Source organism: Ochotona curzoniae, unplaced genomic scaffold (assembly GCF_017591425.1).
Source record: "Ochotona curzoniae isolate NIBS_2020 unplaced genomic scaffold, NIBS_Ocur_1.0 contig_43, whole genome shotgun sequence".
NCBI lineage: Eukaryota > Metazoa > Chordata > Mammalia > Lagomorpha > Ochotonidae > Ochotona > Ochotona curzoniae.
The window spans coordinates 24,842,837-24,866,254 of NW_024466218.1; the positions used below are offsets into that span (position 1 = coordinate 24,842,837).

General features: G+C 42.0%; 1 protein-coding gene and 1 pseudogene across 8 annotated transcripts in view; one reads left to right on the forward strand and one right to left on the reverse strand.

Moving 5' to 3' along the window:
• The first annotated feature begins 689 nt into the window (after positions 1 to 689).
• Positions 690 to 997, forward strand: LOC121159566 (annotated as a pseudogene).
• Positions 998 to 18,098: 17,101 nt separating this feature from the next.
• The window catches only part of TCF4 (transcription factor 4), a 353,857-nt gene continuing 348,537 nt past the window's right edge, over positions 18,099 to 23,418 (reverse strand). For 5 of the 8 annotated variants that reach the window (XM_040985020.1, XM_040985022.1, XM_040985027.1 and 2 more), the window contains 4 exons: positions 22,158 to 22,308; positions 18,940 to 19,169; positions 18,454 to 18,594; positions 18,099 to 18,278 (listed from right to left, as the gene is read on the reverse strand). In XM_040985020.1, coding sequence (XP_040840954.1) covers positions 18,458 to 18,594; positions 18,940 to 19,169; positions 22,158 to 22,308 — 518 coding nt within the window. In that variant the 3' untranslated portion in view covers positions 18,099 to 18,278; positions 18,454 to 18,457. Of the gene's footprint in view, positions 18,279 to 18,453; positions 18,595 to 18,939; positions 19,170 to 22,145; positions 22,309 to 23,418 lie in introns of all 8 variants that reach the window. The other 3 variants (XM_040985021.1, XM_040985019.1, XM_040985023.1) reach the window with 1 other exon arrangement.

The following is a 23,418-nucleotide window of genomic DNA, read 5'->3' on the forward strand; positions in this document are numbered from 1 at the left end:
CAGAGTGCCTGGGACTTGAACTACTCCAGTATGGGATGTGGGCTTCGCATGTACCAGCTTCATCTTCTGGCCACAATAAAATTCCGCTTTTTATTTGCCGTTTCTAAGTCCATTCATATAAAAATAAAGGCTAAGTATGAAGTGGGATTACCTTCCGTTTGCTAAGACTCTGTAGTATAATATATTGGGATGGTTGATGGTGGGTATTAAATTGATATCATATTTAAATTCCATTGGATACACTTGAAAGAATAAATAAAATGTTTCATTTTAGAGTCAGCACATTGACTCAACTGGCTAATCCTCCATCTCCAAGCACTGCAACCCATATGGACTCTAATTCGGGTTCCTGCTGCTCTGCTTCCAACCGAGCCTTTTACTTGTGGCCTGGGAAACGCTACACTCGCATGGGAGACCTGAAAGACGCCCTTGGCTCCTGGCTTCAGATGGATTCAGCTCCCGCCATCACGTTTAATTGGGGAGTGAACAAGTGGTTGCAAGACGTTTCTGTTTCTCCTCTCTGTAAATCTGCCTTTCCAGTAAAAATGAAAAGTATTTTTAAAAATGCTTTGTTTCAGTAGGCCCATATTTCTAAAGTCACAAATTTTATGTTCTAGAATTATTTTAAGCTGAGGATACAAATTGGAGATCCACCATCTTTGTTTCTGTGCCGATAGCACTCTGCTAACATGGTGAACATTCCAAAACCCCCCCGGACCTTCTGTAAGAAGTGTGGCAGGCACCGGCCACAAAGTGACACACTGTAAGAAGGGTGGACTTCCTTCTGTGTCCAGGGAAAACACATTATCTTAGGAAGCAGTGTGCTTCTGGTGGGCACTTGAAGCCAGTTTTCTGGGAAAAAGCCAAAACTACAAAGAAGATTGTGTTGCGATTTGAGTGTGTGGAATCCAACTGCAGATCCAACTGAATTAAAAGACATAAACATTTCCAACTGGGAGAAGGTAAGAAGAGAAAAGACCTAGTATTCCAGTTCTAACCCTCATCCTCTGTTTGGTTATGAAGACAACAAATGTTCGATTCATTTGGTCTTTTGAGAGGGAATAAAGTAAATAATCCGTAAGATTCTTCTTGGGAAAAAAAAAACAAACAAAAGATTCAAAAGCATCAATAGCACTTTAGAAATCAACAAGTTTTTCTGCTGTTAATTTCTGCAGAGCACACCACCTCCAGCCTTTGTGACCTAACGCAACACTCCTTTGCTTGCTCCCTAACTGTGGGTGAGTTAGTAAGGCTGGCCTCAGCTCAGCAGCGGTGCAACTGAGCTTACTTGAGATTGCCCGTGCAATGCAATTATCTCATAGCTACATAATCAAAACTGACTTGGCCTCCATTACTGGAAGCTGATGCTGGCTATTGGTTGTCCCCCACGCCCTGCCATCATCCAGTAGCTTTGATGACATAGTAGTTAGAAGAGCTGCAAGACCACCTGAACTCTAGGCTCAACATTTCTTATTTTTACTTCTGTTCTATTAGTGAAGTCATATCACAAAGCCAGTTGAGATGACAAACAGACTTCCCCACAGAAAAGAAAGTACCAAAATCACATGGCCAAAAAAATTCAAAGTAGAGGGAAGCATGACCTTGGCCTTTAAAAAAGTGTCATTCATTTTTATTTTATTTGGAAAGCAGGTAGACAGAGAGAAATGTCTTCCATCTGCTTTCTACTCCTGGAATGCTTACAACAAGCACGGTTGGGCCAGCCCAAATCTATAACCTGAAGCTCAATCTGGATCTTCCACATGAGAGGCAGCAACCCCAGTACTTGAGCCACCACTTGCAATCTCCTGGGATCTGCATTAGCAGAGGGTTGGATGTGAAGACAAGTGACTCAGATCTGGCATATAGGATGTGGGGTTTCCAAAAGGAGACTTCACTGCTAGACCAAATGCCCACCCCTATTTTGATCATCCTTGGAGGCAGTTGACCTCAGCAACGTCACCTTCCAAGCTTATTCATTTGGAGATCTATGAACAAAATACACTAGTCATATTTGCACTTCCAAAGACCAGTGAGTTTTCAGGTACTCCGTCAATGACCTACTAACTTAGTGATCTTGGAATTCAATTTCCTCATTTACCAAATAAGGCTAATACTAGAACCTACATAATTGGGTTAATGGGAAGATCAATGGATTAATAAGAGCAACATGCTTACAACACTGCCATATGGTAAAAGCTCAAGAAATCCTAGCTACTATCACTATCATCAGTATGATTATTTTGCTCAACCTAATTCTAGGCAATGTTCTGCCGACTGAAAAAGGCTACTTAGGGGAATGAATGCCTTCTTTGATTTCCACTTTAATTTCTGCTTTAATAAAAGGTTTGAGCAAATGACATCCATGACCTCAGATGACTGGATAGAATATTTGAAATCAGGACCATTCCAAAATGGCTGAGCCTAACTCAATAAAAAGCATTTTTGCCTCAGGTGTGGACCCACCCAATATTGGAGTTCCATAAGAGCTATTCTCCTCTGAGGTCTTTAGCTCCTTCCATCCATAGATCTGCCTCTTCAGTCTATAGAAAGGAGAGGGAAGAGTGACAAGAATCCTCGGTGTTTGCTCAGTGTTGAAACAAATTCTGCTTGTAGCATATAAGCAAAACCAGTCAAATAGTCACCATGGGATACAAGGGATATTTGGAATATACGGTTTCTGAATGGGGCAAATCTTTCACAATAGTAATTCTGTATTATTAAAAGAGAAGCAGAACTTGTGGTTGAAAGCTGGGCATCTCTGCACTAAATGCAGTGTTTAGGTCTATTACACAGGTGAGAAAACTGAGCTGAAGAAAAGTTCACTGAAGTCATCACTCTAGGAAGTGGCAGGAAATTAAAAAGTTGGAATCAAAGTCTTGCAGCTAAGTCCATACCCACAATGAATTACATTGTGAGAATCTCGGGTGCCATACTTCTGCAGAAAGCTTTGCTCCAAGTTGTGTGTTTCGGAGACAGAGAGGTGTTTCAATTGCCCGATTTCCTTGCTCTCCCATTGTGCTAGTTTTTCCTGACAGCCCCAGTGAAAGGCTGTAGACTGGGGAGCTTACAAAATTGAAACTTATTGCTCACAGTTCAGGAGTCTGAAAGTCCATGTGCTTGGGCCTCTGCTACCCAGTACTTATAGCTCTCTCGGATTCAACCTGCCCCATCCCTGGTTGTTGCAGGCATCTAGGGAGTGTACCAACACACGTCTTCTGATTCTGTCTCCATCTCCCTGGTTCTCTCACCCTGCTCTGCTATGCTTTCAAATAGATAAGTCACTCTCTAGAGAAACATCCAGCCTACTGCTCCATCCATACTACTGGCTTAGTGCTCCATCCATGCCAGAGCATGTCTGTGTTCACCATGACTGGCATTTAGAACATTTCAGACTTGGGGCTCTGGTGCTGCTATGGTCATTTCTTGCCTATGATTCCTGATGGTCATGGTGAGTCTATGGCACACTTTTAGAAACTGAACTACTAACACGTACAAATGATCTTCCAAAAGTTTATGGAAATGTGTCTTGTAAAAAAAACAATACCAGGATTTAAAAAGCTTTTTGTGCATAAACTTATCTTTTAATTCAATTTCAAAGAACTTCTTGAAGTATGCTCACAAGAGCCAACTCATCCTTTGTGAGTGCTGTCACTCTGTTTAGCAAAATGTGGTAGCAGTTTATATATCCAGTGACAATGACCTAAGATTTATTAGTTTGTTTGTTTGTTTGTTTTGCCACTGCTCTAACCAACATGCTATGTTATACTTTTTTGGTCTTTGTTAACCTGGTGGGGGGAGAGTGGGTGTTGGTTTCTCACAATGATCTCACCTCTGTGTAGAATTTTGATATTTGAAGTGTTTACTTCCTTAATCAGCTCATCATTCCATGTCAAGAAAACTTGAAAAAAAAATGCTTCCCCAAGACAGTCAGACATTTTCAATAGGAATGGAAATCCAGACATCCAAACTAACTATCAATAGACAACAGACATTGTCCTTACATTTTTGGTGTTTTATAGCTGGTGGACAGAAGCATCTGAACTAATAAACCGCCCCATCAATACTTTTCCCCAGGAACAAAGCCAAAGCCTCGCCAACTCAAGAACTCAAGATTAGCATCTAGGGTCCTCACATGGTGGCCTAGCAGCAAAAATCCTCGCCTTGCACATGCTGGGATCCCATATAGGCACCAGTTCTAATCCCAGCAGCCCCACTTCCCATCCAGCGCCCTGCTTGTGGTCTGGGAAGGCAGCTGAGGACAGCCCAAAACCTTAGGACCCTGCACTTGTGTGGGAGACCCAGAAGAAGTTCCAGGCTCCTGGCTTTGGATCGGCTCAGCTCTGGTTGTTGTGGCCGCTCGGGGAGTGAATCAACAGATGGAAGATCTTCTTCTCTGTCTCTCCTCCTTTCTGTATATCTGACTTTCCAATAAAAATAAAATAAATCTTTTAAAAAAATAGTAAATCCAATACCTCTTTAAAAGTGAGCAAAACTTTTAGTGCAAAATAAAAAGTTCCAAAATAAATAAAATACTGAGAAGAGTGGTATTAGCTTACATTTTTGTGAATCATTTTAATAACTTAATAGAAGACAGCTGAGTTCTCACGACTGCTTCTGATTTCAGCCTGTTAAAGTACATTTCTTTGGTTAGAAATTTGAAGAAAATTGTCTCACACAAATATATGGTTGAAAGCAGGAGATCATCTCATAGCTTGCATTCACTGAAACTCGAAAAGTAAGTAGTCTTTCAGAGATTAGCTTCTATGTAGATTCTGAAATCATATCACTGTTACACTGAAATTCACTGGCTTGGTCTACCTTGCACTTTGAACAGATCTTTTAACTATGCCTAACTATGTAGAAGCGTCACATGTTGGTCATGTGAAATATCATTTTCCTAAGCAATCCTGATCATCCAAACACTGACACCTTCACTATACTACTACCTCTGAAAAATCACATTTGTTATTATCACCATAAGTATTCCAATATTAAGTATTGGAAAGCTGTCAGACTCACAGCACTAGACACTTGCTTTCTTTCAGTGTTTTTGCAGAATGTTATTTTGGGTCTCCAAGAAGTGGTAGCAGTCAGTTTCCCATCACCACAGTATGATCACTTCTTGCTCAAATCCCTGGCTACTTGGCGCAATGCTTTCAGGTCCTGTGGGGGACCTGAAAAAGTCCCATAATAACACAATTTTGGTAAAGGGGCGAGGTTCTTCCTCCGGCCCTTCCCTTCATTCAGAGAGCTGATGGGGGGAGTTGAAGGGGTGCAGTAGGAGTCTACAGATTGGCACCGAGGCAGGTCTTAACTGAGTAGCTGTGATTGCTTTAGTGATTCGTTTCAGACTTTCATTCTCTGATTCTAGAGAGCCAGACCCCTATGCAAGTCATATTTGTCTAGGGAGATTATAATCTGTCTCTCCTTTAGGGATACCACTCCTTCCTTCAACAGTGGATTTCTACTCCAGTAGCCACTTAGTCATCCAGAACCTTGCCTTTCATTAGCATATGGTTACAATGTCCACAAAGCAGAGTTTGAAAAGTGTTTTGCATGCCATGGATCGCCAGCATCTCCACTCTTTGAAAGCTAGGTCACTAATGGACTTTAATGATGAGAGAACTAATTTCAGAAGGCCTAGAATCAATTCAGATAATATTCAGTTTCTCTGGAGCATTCTTGGGTAGCTGGCTCAGCCAGTCTCTGTGAAGTTGTTGTGTTTGCACCTGAGCTCCCAGTCCAGGGCATGGCCTCCATGCCCTCCATACCCCTGCTCAGTGTCAAAAAATGAAATTTTGATCAAATCACTTTTCTGTGTAAACTCCTTAGGCTTTCCATCATGCACACGCCAGTTGAGCTGCACTCATCTCTCACCACTCCTTATAGCTTCCTTCCAGCTATCAGGCCCATCATGGGATCCTTTGCAGTTCCAAAAATGGGGGCTTTTGTGTTCACGTTATAGCACTTCCTGGATAGGAAGTTCATCCTTCTCCAAGGTTAACTTTAATGTCGGCTGCAGTTTCCTTTGTGGAGTCGGCTTGGCATCCACAAGGCACTTCTCTATTCTACAAGCACGCCGGGCACATCTGCACTGCTGTCCATTTCATCTCAGCCCCTCCTCCGAGACAGTGCCCCACCCCCCATGCTCCTAGATCTTTCTCCCAAAGATTGTGTGCCTTCCACCCCACCAGCCCCCACTTTTAAAATTGTGTCCCGCTTCCTCTAACACTGTGTCCTTCCTACCCCTCTTCAACTCCTCTCCCAAAGCTGCCCTCTCCCATTTCTTTTCCCAAGACTGTCAACTTCCTAAGGGAAGACCAGACCTTCATCACCAAGGCACACGTACTGGCCAGCTGTTCAACAGAGGTTTGCACAATGAATGAGCACTTCCCCTGTCCATTTTCAGACCTTGTCAAACCAGACAATCATAGGACACCAAGTCCAGCACTTCTCTGGCAAACTTCTTGGGCAATGTGAGAGAAGACCTGCTTTACCCCAGGCCAGGCTGACAGCTATGTAGCCTGAAATGCGTCAGAGAAACATCCACCTCACTTTAAGCGCTAGCAGAGGGACTGAGTGGTTTCCATGTGAGGATGCTTCAAAGGGTTAAAGCACACGATCTTGTCTGGGAGGCGGCAGTGTTTGAGCAACTGTCTGATCTCTGTACTCTAGTATTCGATCGTCTTTGCTTTCCTCTTTCCTTTGAAAAGAGCAGGGTACAGGGCGCTAAGTAGAGAATTCAGAGCAGGTGACTCTGCATTTATATATCGCCCCTTGGTTACTTTTTGGTAGTATGGCTTTGATACCTCACCAAATAGTTGTTTAAGTAAGCTGCCATTAATTCTAGCATCGGCATCATGCAGCAGAGTCTTGAGCCCATTTTCCGTGATTTCAGGAAGAAGGGTCAGATGGTTTGGATTTCCATCTAACCCTTGTTACTTCTCTCAAAGTGATTTTCTTCATCTGTGACATGGGGAGAATAATAATACACACAAATAGGATTATGAGGGTTAAGAAAATACATAAAAACCAGGCTTCCAAAGATAATTGTTCTTTTCAATTTTTTTGTTATTTAGTTCATGTGTATGTATATATATATATATATTTTTTTTTTTGCTGCATCTTGCTATCCTAAATATGTGGCCTAAAATTCAGTTTCCCTTTTCATTTGTGCTTATTTTCACATTTTATCTCTGTAAGAGATTCTGAATTTCTTTCGGTAACAAGTTTGTTCCTCTGCAATACGGTTGTTTTGATCTGTGGTCCCACATGGTAATGCTCTGGTTTGGGTTTTAGCTTTTACTGGATGGGATGATCTCAGGCAGAATCCAGATGATGGAAAAAGATATGTTGGGATGAAAGAGGAAGAGAAAAAGACCTGGGTTTGAGTGAAGGCGGGGAGGGGGTTGGCTACTGGGGTGCTCAATTGTCCAGTAGGAAGGAGGTCTGCAGAAGACGCTGTCACAGATGGACATTATTAGGCAGGGTGTGGTGGACCTGCTAACCCACAAGTGGAGCTGCGTTTCAATTTAGAGAAGACTTCAGACATATTTTAATCCAAGCCAGAGAACCCATCTTCTGAACTTCAGGCAGTCCCAACAGCTTTGGAATCATGAAGTATCCACTAGCGTTAACAGCAAACAGACTTGGATTTGCCTCTGAGTGAAGTCTCCCTGTTTTCCTGCACTGGTCACAGCCCTTACAACCTTGCTTGTCTCCTTTCTAATAAGTGCAGGATCACAGAAATTGCTCAGGTTTGCAGTTGAGCTTAATGAAGCGTTTGTGGAAGCATCATCATTGTAGAAACAGAGCTTGTATGGGCTGAATCTCTGCTTGGACATTCCTCAAATGTAATTGCCTTTGTGCTCAGATTTTCTAACACCAGAGAGGTGGGAGTTCCATTCAATGCAAGAGAAAACTGGAAATCAGAGGAAGTTCTGGGAAGAGGCACAACATGATCCAAATGATGGCTCCCACCTACAAGGAAAGAATGGGTTGGGGAGGTAGCAGAGCAAGATGTCGTAAACAGAGGCCAATGCTACAGCCCTATGGTTAGGGAAAGGATGAATAAATATGTATGCATCTGAGCACCCAAGCTCTGTGTAATGTGCTGGCATTTCCAGTGTGATGACATGGATGGAGCACACTACGTATCTCATGACATTCAATCCTGGATGACACTGTCATTAGCCCTAGCCAACTGATGAGGACAACTGGTAAGGTACAATGGCTTGCTCAATAGTATCATGTCATCTCTGGTACCAGAGAGTTACATTCTGAATAAAGTATAAACTTGTGTTACGGGATGAAACACTCCTCTTGCTTAATTGTTTTTAATGATTGCAATTGTGACCTTAACTGGTTTCCCCCACCCCACCCTTTTTTTTTTTTAATAGAGCTTGGTCAAACTAACAACAATGATGGCATTGTCTCATCCCACAAAACCTTTTCATCCAAGCATCCTTTGCCATCTCACTTGTATAATCGCAATTAACACACACCTAACTGGAGTCCCACACCTTTCACCTTGTAGAACACTCTCCACACCAGTTGCCTCTTCTCCAGTCACTTCTTCCTGAAGACCTCTGCTGTCGAGCCCTCTCCCAACTTCCCTCTGGCTCCTGGGCTCCTCGGTGCATCCAGCAGTCATCCAGTGCGGCATGTTCTTTTTTCTTCTCAGTGTGCGCAGCCCTCTTTAGTTCTGCTTACTTTGAGTCAGTTATTCATAAGCCCTTTCAGCTGTGGGCCTCCAGGAGCGCACACACCTAGACGTCCTTTCACAGAGGAAGCTCACATGCCCCTGACTATTCCGAGCCTCACTGGTCCTTTCTGTATGACTGAATTGGCGCAGATTCTTCCCCAGATCCTTGGAGAGTCACATGGAAGGATGTAGACCCTTCCATTCCTGTTGACTGACAGGGCTCTGCACACACAAGCCCTAGGCAATTCTGCAGAAAACAATGGTGGCCTAAGGATGTCTAGTTATTGTTTGAGTAGTGGGGAAAGGACAGAAATGTGGAAAATGCGCATGCACACTACAGACCGCAAATAATAGTATTTCTTCAAGGGTGCTTCTTTACAATAGGGAAAGATTTGGCAATGTTGTAAATCCATGATCTGCTCTGTCCATGTGCACCTCAGCTTCATCATGTTCCATCTGTTCTAGAATCCACCTCACCCTGCCCCACTGGGTTACCTCCTGTTTATGATCATTACTATCAGTCATATAGATGTACTATTATCTCTCATATGGACTTCTTACAAGGAGGAGACATTAGCACTCAACTTCCCCAGTTTTTTTTTTTAACATAACCAACATTCTGTAGTATATTCTTTGGTGAATAAATGTGATTCACTATTGTTTATAGCTGCTCTAAGTCCTCCCCAGTTCCATTCCCTTTCTGTTCATGTCTTTTCATTAGTAAAATTTTAATGATTTTATTTACTTGAAAGGGAGACACACACAAAGAGAGAGAAAGAGAGAGAGAGAGAGAGAGAGACTATTCTGAGCTCTCACATGGGTGGCAGCCCCAACTACTTGGGCCATTACTGCTGTGTTCTGGTGTGCGCAGTAACAAGAACTGATGTGGAAATGAAACCCAAACCCACACACCCTGATTTGGGATGCAGGCATCCCAAGTGGCACTTGAGCCACTGCCAAATGACTTGCTCACCCTTTCTGCATTACCACTTTCATCAAAGAGGGGAGGATTTTTGAGAAACAATATCAAGAAGGAGGAAATATAAAAGATTTTCATTTTCTGCCATAACGCAGTGGGGGTGGTGTGCAGATTTGCTTTGATTAAGAACTTAAGACCAGGGGCGACATAGACTTCAGCTACGCTCGCTGGGTTAGCACTCCGACTTGGCTGCACTATCGCAGTCTAAGATCCTGGACTGGATGCAGAACAAAGAAAGGTATTGGTGAGAACATTGGTGAAATTCAAAGAATGCACTAATGTGAATGTCTTAGCTTTGACAGATGGACCATTTTTACATGGTATTTTATCCTTTTGGGAAGCAAAAAGGTACATGGTAATATATTATCTTTGCAACTCTTGTACAGATCTAAAATTATTCTACAAGACAAAGTTTATTTAAAAAAAAAAAGTGGGCCAGAGTGAAAACTTGAGTTTGGCTAGCAGCCTCATCATTGCATGAACATTCTCACTTTCAGTTATATTTCAACAAATTGTAGGTGGAAAATGAGAACTGTGGGGGACTTCAAAAACGCTCCTGTAGGAAATTCATGAAAAGGCAGTAGAAACACAGAAATGCAAAACAAAAGATGGACCCATATGCAGCCAGTGGGAAAGGCATGGAATAACATGGAAAGGCAGACCGGTGTTTCAGGAGGTGCGAGGCACCTGACTACCGGCCTCGAGGTTAGATGACTGGCTTCTCGCTTGAGCATCAGAGACTTGAGTACAGCCCATTATGTTACTTTCTCCACCTTTAAAATGGCCTTCATCATGCAGCTGGTGCTTTGGCTCAGCTGGTTAAGCAGTTGTCTGCAACAACAGCATCCCATATGGGCACCTGTTCAAGTCCACTTCCCATTCAGATCCCTGCCAATGATCTAAGAAAAGCAGCAGAAAATGGTCCAAGTACTTGGGCTCCTTCCACCAACATGGCAGACCCATGTCTGGTCCAGACCTGGCTGTTGAGGCCATTTGGGGGGTGAGCTGGTGGATGCGCAATCTCTGTCTCTCCTTCTTTCTCTTCGTAACTCTGCCTTTCAAACAAATAAATAAATGAAACGGCCTTGCTTTAAACTCAGATGTGTATGCACACAACAGAGAACCCCGTTTTCCTATGTTTCAAAATGTATTGACTTTGCTCAAGAACAAGAATTCCTCAATCGGGGCTGGTTATAGTTAATAAACAAAAACCCTCCATTCAGGGACCAGCATCACAGTATAATGGGTTAAACCACCTCTTGGAATGCCCATGTCCCATATTGGAGGTGCCAGTTTTGAGTCCTGGCTGCTCACTCCTGGAAAATCAATGAATGATGGTCCAGGTAGATTCTTGGGACTTAGAGACACCAGGTTCGAGTTCTGGACTCTTGGCCCCAGCTGTTGCAGCAACTCCAGCTGTTGCATTCACTTATGGAGTGAATCATCGGAGGGAAGATCTTCCTCTCTGTCCCTCCCTCTCTCTATATATCTTTCCAATAAAAATAAATAAATCTTTAAAAAAAAAAACCTCAAACAAGTGAGTCTGATTCTGCATGAACATTTTCACTTCACACTTGGCAAGTTTTTGCTTCCTCTTAGAAGAATGTTCAGGCCAAGGCCAAAGCCATTTGACTTCTAAATATAGTGCAGCAGATGTGAATGAGGACTGTGCTATTTTCTGTGTTCTACAAAGGGTCTTTCTTCCACCAGAAAAGTCAGACATCAATCCAGTTCTTGCTGGGCTGACATTTCCATCAAGGTACATGGAGTTGGCACCACTTTTTTCCAAGCACGCACTTTCATTAACTTGTACTGGGTTTTCTTGGTCCAGGAACACATAGCCACACCTACACTCTAGAGATTTAACTCCTTGAGAACATATTTGTCTACAAAGTGGTTTCATTCATTTTTAGTGTCCATGAATCTCCAAAACCAAATGACTGCATAATATATATACCTTTCCACAGCTAAGATACTTGCTATATTTAGGGGGTAGAGATTTAGTCAACATCTACCACTGCACACAAACAGCATGACCTTTCTGCACTGCACTACACCACACCCCAGTCCCCACAGGCTTGTAATGAGCACATTCCTGTAGTCACGGCATGGAGCGTTCCTTTCCGGACACCTGCAGATTTTCACTTATGTACATTTCTTCTCCAAATCACAATTTAGACAATCTCTTAGGAAACTAAGGTGCCTCTGACTTTGTCCTCCCCTTGCATTCCTTTGAAATAGACGTTTTTGTAACATACCAGAGTGTAACTTGCGGGAAGCAGGAACATACCTACAGAACACAAGATCTCCTGGGTGGCATGGTGTGAGGGTTCCAGCACAATTCCAGTATCTGATCCTGGGGTGCCCTGAATTCAAGGGCACACTTTGATGTGCTTCTCCCTTAGAGGCTCACACAGAACATTTCTTAGGCTGTTTGCTAAAAATCAAGGTCATGTACAATGGGAGTCTAGAATACAAATTTCATTTGGTTTCATATAAATGGGCCCAATGATCAGACTAAAAATGATCCCTAACTGCAACTGTTTAGTCTTTTCTCTTCATTTCTAACACTCCTGGGATTTAAGTTCCTGAAAAAAACAAACCAACAAATCTGAATTCTTGTAAGTTTATAAGGCAAATCTATAAATAAAATGCTGGCTGTCTAGGAGACATTAAAGGGGGTATCAGGCTCACTTCTCCCTTTTTGGTGGCAGTCATACAGTCAAATATAATACTGAGAGACTAAGTGCTTGTGCCTCTCTTGTATATATTTAAGACACACAGTAAGAACATAAGACCATCTCAAGGCATTTAGAATGGGATTATCAACCAAAATCTGGGGATTTTATAAAATTTAAATATCTGCAAATAATCCAAAGAAAAAAGAAACCCAACACTTAACTATGGAGGGCATGTCACAAAAATTTGAATAATATTTTCCTTCAGATGAACTAGTCATTAAATCACATGAAAATGCATTACAAGAGCAACATTCCCGTATCCTGAAACGCCACGTATAGGGTTAGAAGATTCTGGTACAAAGTGCTCCTCTGTTATCTGTCGTGGGCTCTGCTTTACTTGTAAGCAGTGCTAGACATGTCTATGGTGCAGTGTGGAAACAGCCCCCAGTTCTTCAGAGAAAACAATGTTCATTTCACAAAAATATTAACTTACAGCACATAACACGGAATAATTTTAATCTGCATATTCCCCCTTCCATTTCTAGGCGAAACATGTGCGTCTGGACAAAATAGGAAAAAATAAAACATTCTCTGGTTGCTCACAACTGGAGTCAGAGGCAACAGAGTCAACCAGAAGTGGCGGTGGGAGGATATAGTTCGAGAAAGTATAAAGACAGTGTGATGTTGAGATGAACAATATTTAGCTTTCAACAAAGTAATACAGAATAAACCATCTTAGATTTGACTGCAAAGATCTGAGAATGTTCTGCCAGTTGACCATTTGAGCCAGCAGGTTAGGGCTGACTTGGTTTAGCAACCTGCAGCAGAACCAAGCACATTGGTGTAGCTCAGCGTTCTTCAAACGGACAGCGCTCCAGTGTTCCATGCATGTCTAATCCTATTCCTCAGTTAACCCTCTAAGAGTTCCCGCTTTGCTTTGCATGTATTCCGTTCTGTTTTCATTAAGGGCATCTCTTCGCTGATCCATCATGTAGTTTGCTTCTCAATTTGTTTTTGTGATTTTGGGGGGAGGAGTATGTTTTGTTTATTAAGTTGTCAATACTTCCGATGTTTGGAAAATGAAAGCTAGATGTGGTTTTACTTACAGAAGAGAATCGAAGCTGTATGGACAATGCAAAATGAAATGAAACAAGTGTCAGAAACAGTTTATAAAAATGGCACATTTATTGCTACAGAACGGTCATGTACATGACTTCATCGAATAACTACAGATGGGAAACAGGTAATGGCCTAGACCAAGCTGGGTTTGTTTTTGTCTTGAAGGAACTCCAGCACACGACCTGTTTAGACACTTCTACAAATCAGATATACACCAAAAACATGAAAAAATCGAGGCACTCAGCCACACATTGAAAACAAGGTGTAACTGTTCATCTTATTTTTTTAAATTGTTTTCCCTTTTTTTTCTTTTTTTAACAAGTTTTTTTTTTTTAGTTTTTAATGCTGCAGCTATGTGTATAGTCGCAAAAATTTCCCCACTGCGACCTACAACTAAAAAACAAAACAAACAAAAACAAAACAAAAAAACAAACAGAAAAAGCTACCATACAGTTTCATCTCAGTAACACATGGTGAAGTAACATCTTTTAAATAGTAAAATAAAGTAACAAACTTTTACTCATAATGATTCCAAAAATCTACAAAGAAGAAATATTCAGAATCTGACAATTTTTTGTAATATTCATGGTATAAAAGGATTGCTCCTGCGAAAAATAAGCCAAATATATTTTTTTATTTTTAAATTTAGTTTTTTTTTCCTACTAGGGTGTACTACAGTCTATTTTATAGCAAAAAAGCACTAGACAAACAAAGCTTTATAACAAAAAGCCAGGCACTGATACATGGTAAATCTCTGCTTTTTTTTTTCTTATCTTCACTTAATTGCATCACAAGTAACAAGAATGAAAAAGGCCACAGTTCATATATTTTCACCATTACATATGTCTATAATACTTGAAATGAGTATGGCAAAACCAGCACTGCACAAAGATGAGTCCACTTCAAGTCCCATGAGAAAGAGCAGATCTCTAAAACAAACAAACAAACAAACAAACAAAGCAGAATCAGAAGAGAGGCCTAAAGGCCTTGGTGCCCCATTGTGTTGGAATTCCTCATATTCCATCTTGACTTCTTAAAAAATGTATTTGTATTTATTATTTTTTGCTTCCAGTCAGCCAGCAGACTAAATTTTTGTGCTTGTTTATGCTGAAATTGTTTCATTCCTGACTCAAGTACACTTTTGAACACAGACCATATGCGGTCTGTTGGATACAAAGATGAAAATCCTCCTGAATCCCAAGCCTTGATCAACCCCCTCCCAACTCCCCAAGCTCTCATCAAAATAAAGATCACAGATAATAATAATAATAATAATAATAATAAAGATAGGAAAAACCAAAGGACAAAAAAAGAAACAATCAGAAACAAAAACAGAAAGGAATTGGAAGACTGAATCCGAAGCAGTGCACCAGTGGGTGGACTGACAGTTGTATAAACATTAGTGTTCCTTGCAGCTACACAGAAGACAAATGGTAGAAAGTTCTAGATGAGCAGATCCCTATATTCTGCATATTCATAAATGACTTGAATGTGGAGGTGGATCAACTGTTCCAAGTGGCTTTGGAAGTCCAAGTTTCTTACACAGACACCCAGCCTGTGTCACCACGATCGATATATAGAAATCTATACACTAGAATATGGACCCTTATGAAATGTCTGTATAGTACTTCAGTCCTAACTGTTTTCTGCTAAATTTCATCTGAAAATCCAGTGCAGGATACCAATATCTTACCTGGGTTTGATAATTATAAAACAACGACAAGAAAAAAAAAAAAACACACTAAAAGGCCACATTCCCTTTTATCTTTTTCCATGGGGATACAACCCAGTGACTACGGATGGGTCCAGATCACGCTTCTCCACCAAGCCAACAGTGGTGAGCACCTTTTCTGATGGTGCTGAGAAAGTCTTTTTCCAAAGGGAATTCAACAATAGAGGTATTACATTACTGAGTAATGAATACATCAAAGCTGGTGAACAATCAATTGCAGCTTTTACTGTTTGAGAACAAAATAGAAAGCACCGATTTAGAAAATAAGCAAAGGACTACAATTTAATTTTTTGCTTTGTTTACAGATTTGAAAAACTTTAATTCAGCTCTAGCAAGCACCTTCATGATAACATGTATCAAAAGTGCCCTTCTTTAAAATGTACATCAACGCAGGGAGTGTTGCCAGTCCCCTGGAGTACACACCGCAGTTCTGTACACTTATCTGAAAGTGACCAGAGTTTGCCTGCTTCCTATTGAATAGCATTCCTAGGGATACCCGCCTTGGTGGACTGTACAGAGTGCAGAATGTACCACTGAAGGAAATTATCAACATACTGAAGGAACAAGTGCACGTGGTTACTCAAAAGGAGGGGAGGGTCGGCACTACCGTCTTCCATGCCCTTCTTTGTTCGCATATTTCACAGGAAAGCCCCAGATAACTTTTCATCAAGTTTGATTTCTGCTATTCTCCTAAGGTTTCAATCCACCTCCACATTTTAGGAACTTATCCACAAATCAAAGCGTATTTTAGTTTTATCGCTACTGAACATATTTACAGTTTTCAACACACACACAGCTAATCCAAATGGTGATGGGTTCCGTCAAGGACGACCACGTGGGTAACTACCTTATTTGTTCTTACATTTTCAGAAATGAACATAAAATTCAGATTCTTGTAGCTCACTATTTCATTTAAAGGAGACTTTTTAAAACCACAGTTTTTTTTTTCTAAAAAAAACAACAACAACAAAAAAAAAAACCCCAAAAAAACTGATACAATGTATTAAAACACATAATAACAAGAGTCTACATGTAAAAATATAACTTTTACATACACAATTGCAAAATAATGATACGTTTGCCATTTGTTGCATAAAATTTACAAATGTATTTCATTACTATATAACTGGCAAAACAGGAGAACAGATGGAACGTTTAGACCGTTTCGATGGGTTTATGGCGTTGACTCAGTGCTGATAGGTGGAGAAACTACTCGGACCGGGATTTTTGTTTTTTTAATACATGCCAAGATTGTGTGGCTGTAAAAACAGAAATGAGTTAGAGACAAAAGGATGCTGACAAATACTTAACTAGGAGCACTACTTGTTTACTGCACTATACACCAAAGTCAATCATTAGAAAGGTTCACAATGGAAATTGGTTCAATTGTGCCCAGACGTCAAAGCCCGCTATCTGATGAGTAGCTGTGCCATAGCTTGATCTATGTTTCTACCAAATATGTTAAGTATAAACTTCATCCATACTGGCCAGAGAAATACTGCACTACCCCTCCTCAAAAAAAGTGCAACTTAATGCTTTAGGACTTATAAGGCTTGTTTATAATGCTGCATGATGATTGGATATTGGCATTTTTAGATGAAGGAGGAGGCAGTTAAGTCATCTACTTTTTAGTAAACCCATTTCGGAAAAAAAAAAAAGCAACAAAATCAATCAGCTCTGTCACACTACTTGCGATTTTCTCATTTGACAGTTTTTTAACTTTACTTTTTTTATTTTGTTTTTTTTTTTTTGTCTTTTTTTTTTTTCCAAAAATCTGACCATGTATTCAGAAACGCCTCACTGCACACTACTTCGGCTACACGGCAGGTAACACTTGCATCTTCGTGTTCAATCACAGCCACTTTGATTATGTTATGTTTCCGATGATATAAACATTGGAAGGCACAGTGGTAACTTTGTAGCATTCTGACCTTGTACCTCTGAAAAGCCCAGAATAGGGTCACGGATGCAACACTACAGTCCAGACGGGCTCCTTGTGCCGCGTCCTGGTAATGCTGCTTGTCCTATCGACACGGGATGTGACTCGTTAAGTCCTGCGTTCCCAAAAGACTAGAGAAACGACTTTCCACTTCTTGATGAATGAGAAGCAACACCAGGGCCAGCGTTTCCTCCTGCAACACCCCTCCGGAAGCAGAGTTGGCACTACAGGTTACGGTAACAAACCGGGGAAGGGGGCAGAAAGACCAAAAAAAAAAAAAAAAAAAAAAGAAAAAGAAAAAGAAAAAAAAAAAACAAAAAAAAAAAAAAAAAACCAAAAAAAAAAAAAATCCATATTTACAGTAAAATCTTTCTTTTAAAAAAGTTAATCAGTACTATTTTTTTACAGGAGGAAAAAAAAAGTCTGAAACAAATGAACAAAAGCTTACCATAGTCACTAAATTTTTAATATATATTTATATATATATTTATATATATATTTCTCATAGGTCTATAAGATCATCTGTCCCTCCTACCCTAAGGAATGGCTAATGTCATCACTTCGCTGTCAGGACGTTTGCTGGTTTTGTTACTAGGGCAGCCAAGCTTCCCTATTCAATCTCCAGGAATTATAAACACTAGCTGACTTGAATACCAACAAAAGCGTTCATGTAGTTTTCTTCAGAAGTACACTTTTTCATTATTGCAAGTTTACAATTTTTTTTTTAAATTAAATATTTTTTTTTCAGACTTACAAATTAATTATATTTTTTTTTTTCTCCAAAAGAAGTTTAGGCACAAATGCATTGTTCCACAGTGTGGAAGGATTGCCATTCAGTCTCTGGGCTGCGTCTCAGCCTGTACATACTGCTTTGCACATTCTGAATGATATGTTAAAGGAAGTCGTCCCTCAAGTTGCACTGTTTCTTTCTTTTTTTTGTTTGTTTTTCTGTTTTTTGATAATTGGGAATGCTGAAACCTCTTGCGTCTGCGATTCGTAACTACTCAGACTTGTCTTATATTACAAAAAAAGGGGTTAAGGAGAAGTGTTTATGTGGGTTTAAGATAATACAGCTGTTAAGGAAGTGGTCTCTTGTTTTAATGAAGCAATGTGGCAACTTGGACCTGGGGAAGGAAAAAAAAAAAAAAGAGAAAATCAATGAATGTGCTTCCTACAAAATGCTTTTCCCAGGGAAAAAATTATCTGTGGATTTAGGCAAAATTGGACTTTTCTAGCGGACGAAGGTGCGGGTGCAGGGGGTGAAGGAATGATTTCACAAAAGGTGGAAAGCAAACTTGCCCTTTTACATCTGTCCCATGTGATTGGAAGCGTCTCCCATCGCAGGGTGGGGGCCGGCCAAGGAGAGGGGCGGCGGCTCCGAGGACACCTTCTCTTCCTCCCTTCTTTTCAGACAGGCTGCTTTCGGATTGAGGTTCCTTTCTGTGCAGGAGCAAAGAGAGAGCACGGAGTCAACGGGCAGACTTCCGGCAGCGGGGAGCAAAGCGTCAGAGCCGGCTGCTCCGGTTCTACACTGCAGAACAGCAGGACTGGCTGCTGAACTCATACAGCTGCTTTCCAGCATAAAAATGGTGGATGAAGCACACAGAATAAGCTCAAGTTACTAATAATGCATATGGAAACCTTAAAAAAAATTTTTTTTTCCTAGAACTTCAGTACAAGAAAAGGAACACTGCCTTCCAGATTCTACCCAGTCATTGCAAGTGATGCTTAGATCTACTGCAGGCTGCTGCTCATGCCTGGGACGTCGGCCCAAGCGGCACTGACCTCGGACTTGCTGCTCCAGGCTGAGGATGACGGCCACGGCCTGGTGCAGGATCAGGAGCTTGGTCTGTGGCTTGTCACTCTTGAGGTGCAGCTGCACCATGCGGCCCAGCTCCTTGAACGCCTCATTGATGTCGCGCACGCGCAGGCGCTCGCGGGCGTTGTTGGCCATCCTCCGCTCCTTCTCACGCTCAGCCTTCTGCTCAGGGGTCAGGTCCTCATCGTCATTATTGCTGTGGGACAAAAGAGAGGCGACATTTTCTAATGGTGTGGAGACAGAAAGGAGGTGCCTAAATTACTCTGCCTTGTTGCAGAGTCTTTAGGGAACCTGCCATCCTTGTGAGGATTTTATACCCACTTGGCTTTGGGCTTGGCTTAGATGGCTGTATCCACACACAAGAGCCTGGGTTTCTTGACACTGTACCCAACCCCAACTGGGCACCAGACCTGGGTTAATGCGAAGGCCCATGGTGCAGCCATAGAGATGTGGGACAGGTCTCGGGCAGAGGGTAGAAATGGGAAACTGAACCTTTTAATCAGTAAGTTTACACCTGCAAATAAACCATCACCGACTTACATTCCGCTTCCACCACACTGCCATTGTTAAACAATTTCCCTGTGTGGCAATGGGACACAGTGTGACAACTGGAACAAATGACTGGATAAAGATCTCAGTGGGCCAGAATGAACACGAGTCAGCTGGTGAAGGAACTGCGATACTGAAGGTACCAGCTGATGGGAGGGGTGGACAACAGAGGTCTTGCCAGGCCTGCCCAGCCACCTAGCCTGCTTCAGTCTCGTTTTCTCCATGTATTAAACAGATGGGTATTGGCTATACAAACAACAAAAAAACCAACCTCCTCTTAGAAAATGACCATGAGTCAGAACAAAGGTGAAAGTGGATCTCTGATAGCTCCTAACCAAGGCAGAGCGGGATCCAGGGTCAGCGTGCAAGGTGAGACTAGTTCCAGCCATTTGTGGGTGTCACACTGACCCATGGGAAGTGTGTAAGGAAAGGGCAGTGGATGATGAGATCCCTGGAAAGGGGAGATACCTTAAGGCAGAACAGAACCCCAGACTCTGAATGATTACTGTGAATTACATTCAGCAAGAACCTTTCTAATATTTAGGGGGCAGGTGAGGGTGAGCAAGCAACAAAGTGGGGATCACTGACAAGCGACCACCTCCTCCTGACAAGACTAATGTGCCTTCCGTCACAGTGTCAGTCTACAGATCAACTACTGGTCCTACAGAGCCAGAAAAATCGACTTCTAATAAACTTGAAACCTTCACAGACTACTACGGCCCCCTCATCTCAGAGCTCGAGGACAAGCAGGAGAGGTTATCCGGTCAGTTTGGCTTCTCCATGGAGACTGAATGAATGCTGGCTTAGAACGGTGACTGACCATCTTCCAGGGTGGGCAAGGCTTGGGTCACCTCCAGGATGCCAAGAGGAGACGTGCTGGTCAATCATAAAGCAGCATATTCTTGGACCATAAGAACTTGTAGCTCAGGAAGGTGATGTGTGGAAGCCATGAACATTTGGGGAGAGAAGGAAAGAAGGAGAGGGGAGAAGATTCTAAAGAAAGATGCTCCAAGACTGGGCTTCTCTATAAATGTGTTTGTCGGTGACACGCCTGCCACACGGGAGTGTGTGGGTCAACACACAGTTCTACCGAACCATCGAGAAGGCCTTCCGACACTCTCCTTCTCTGCTCATCACCTCGGCAGGAACCAAGGGCAATCAAGGCTACTGCTAACTCACTCCTGCATCCCACGAGGCAAATAGGCTGCAATAAGCGAAAGGGAATAGAACTGAACTATGGCTGGGCTTGTTCCAAAGCTGATTCTTTTTTTCCAAGAAAGATTTATTTATTTGACAGAGAAATACACGTGCAAAGAGGGAAAAAAGAGAGAGGGTGGGAGATTCGGATTTGATTTCCGACAGCTGCTGGTCTAAGTGTCCTGCGTGAGAGCGTACCACCTTCTGCTGCTTTCCCAGGCACGGCAGCAGGGAGCTGGACTGGAAGCAGAGCGGCAGGACTGGAACCAGTGCTCTTATAGGATGCCAGCTTAAGCCACTGCTCTGCAACACAGATCCTCTGGGCAGCAGAGGGCTTGACAACCACATACCTTACACACAGAGAACAAGGAAATGGGATGCGTGGTTCAAACACAAGAAAATTCTCAGTAACAAGTTAAGATGCTGCTGCTGTGAAACTACACACTGCAAAGAACCCCTGACTATGCATAAGTTATGGCCACCAGTTACATTGCCAAGGCTTTGCGGAGCAGTGGGCCAAGAGAGAACGGACTCAGAGAGAGGCTGTTGAGGATGTGAAACTCTCAGTGTGGCCAGGATCAGGAGATGTAAGGATGGTGGCACGGGCTAAGCCAGACGCGTTTAGCATTCTGGGGACTCTGGCAGGACATGTAATTTACTGCCATAATTGTAGGGACAACTTGAGAAGGCAGCATGCTCTTCATTCATCAAAGACAATGGATCCATCCTGAGAACCACAGCTGTTGAATGAAACTCAGAACTTCAGTGGAAAGGGTTTAACTTGCAAAGGCGAAGGGTATGGGTGCATGGTGTCAAGGTGCATCGGATCTCCAGACTAGAACTAAGCTCAAAGCACAGACACTCGTGTAGAGAACTGAGACATAGACTTAAGGAATTACCCAGAGGCCATTACCTGCAGTAGCGTTTCTATAGAAAGAAGGATGGGGGGAGTGGGATCAAATCAGCAATTTAGAGAGCATTTTTACACCAACATGTTTTGGATAAAACTGGGAATCCATTTTTGTTTTCATTTCAGTGATAAGAAAGTTACATTTGATTATACATTAATGAAAGTTTTGAAAATGGCTAAGACACTTTCAGAAATGTTTAGAAAGAACATCTCTGATCAAATTTGTACAATAAGTATCATTTGAAAATTAAACGGCTTGTATTTGCCATCAGTCACAAATGGCTTTTACGGTGTGCAATTGGTGTTAGGTCCGAATTAACAAACATGAAGCACCTCGGGCCTCTCTGAGCGCAGGTTCTTACTTGACACTGCTTCCAGAGAAACCTTTTTTTTTTTTTTAATTTTAACTGCACATTTACCTGTCAGGAAAAAACTGAATAGTTTCTTCCTGTTCTGTTCACTTCATCAAAGTCCAATAAAGGAATTAAATGAAGCGACAGTATTATATACTGTTACCTAGATCTTGACCTAGTAATTGATTTGATATCCTTCTTGTCGTCATCCAGTTTCTTGTCCTCGGAAGACTTGGCGTCCTGCAGGTTCTCATCACCCTCGTCATCAGACTTGATCTCAGAGCTGCCGGAGGAGACGCTCTGCCCCTGCAGTCCCGGTGGCATGCCTGCAGATCAGAGCGATGCAGGTGACACACGCGCACACACACGTGGCAGACACGCTGCTCAACTGTGATCTTTCTGTCACTTCTTCCCTGCTACCTGGGCAAGTTTCAGAAACGCACCTGCAGGAACAAGTTTTCCCCGCACTGACTCTGAGGTTAAATTCTATTTTGCAATCTTTTGGAGTAGATGGTAATTTCACTGTCTACAAAACATCAACTTAATTGCAATGAAAATCATAATCATGAAAATCACACACCTCAATGTTCTGATTAAGAACCCAAGTAAATATCAGCTATTATATTGAGTTTCTTCCATATGCAATGATTTAATAGAAAAATGTCCTTAAAATATAATTCCCAGGGATACGCTAAATGCATGTTGTCAAGAATTCAATAGACACCCTAATGATGTTCTGAAATGAGGCTTCTCTTACCCCCAAAGAGTAGTCAGCATTTAAACATGTACATATGGAAGTGGCTCAGTGCTCACTGAAGGCGTCCCAGGCTTCACCAATGCTCAGCTTTTCCAGGCCACGCCACACTGAAACACGTGACTCTAAGGGGAGAAACGTGTCGAGCGCTTTCTTCTATTTACCATCTGTGCGATGCAAACCTGGGCACTCCAAACTCAGTGCCCGGCCCAGGAGCACCCTCAGTGCCCGGGAGGCCCTGGAGATCAGGACCCAGAGGCACCAAGGCAGAGCCTGTGCTTACACACGAGTCTCGGGTCACACACACCACATCGCAGTTTAAGATGCACAGGTCTAGAGCAAAAGCAAAAGCTTTTGAAAATATAGGTTTACTAAATTACATATAGATAGATAGACAGTTAGCTAGATGGATGGAGAGAGAGAGAGAGAGAGAGAATTCAGAAGCTCATGAAAAATGCCTCTTTTGCAATCCGTGCTGTGCACAGATTTTAATTTTCACAAACGTTCTGAAGTACCCTTCTATTACTGTCCAGATAAAAATGGGCAGATGTATATCCACTTACAAAAAGAACATTCAGGTGTGTACTATGTTGAACCACTGGCAAGGTGCTTATCTATGGCCCTGTGGTAGTATTATAATGTGTTTTAAGCACAAAGGGAAGGAAATGCTATTTCAGTGACT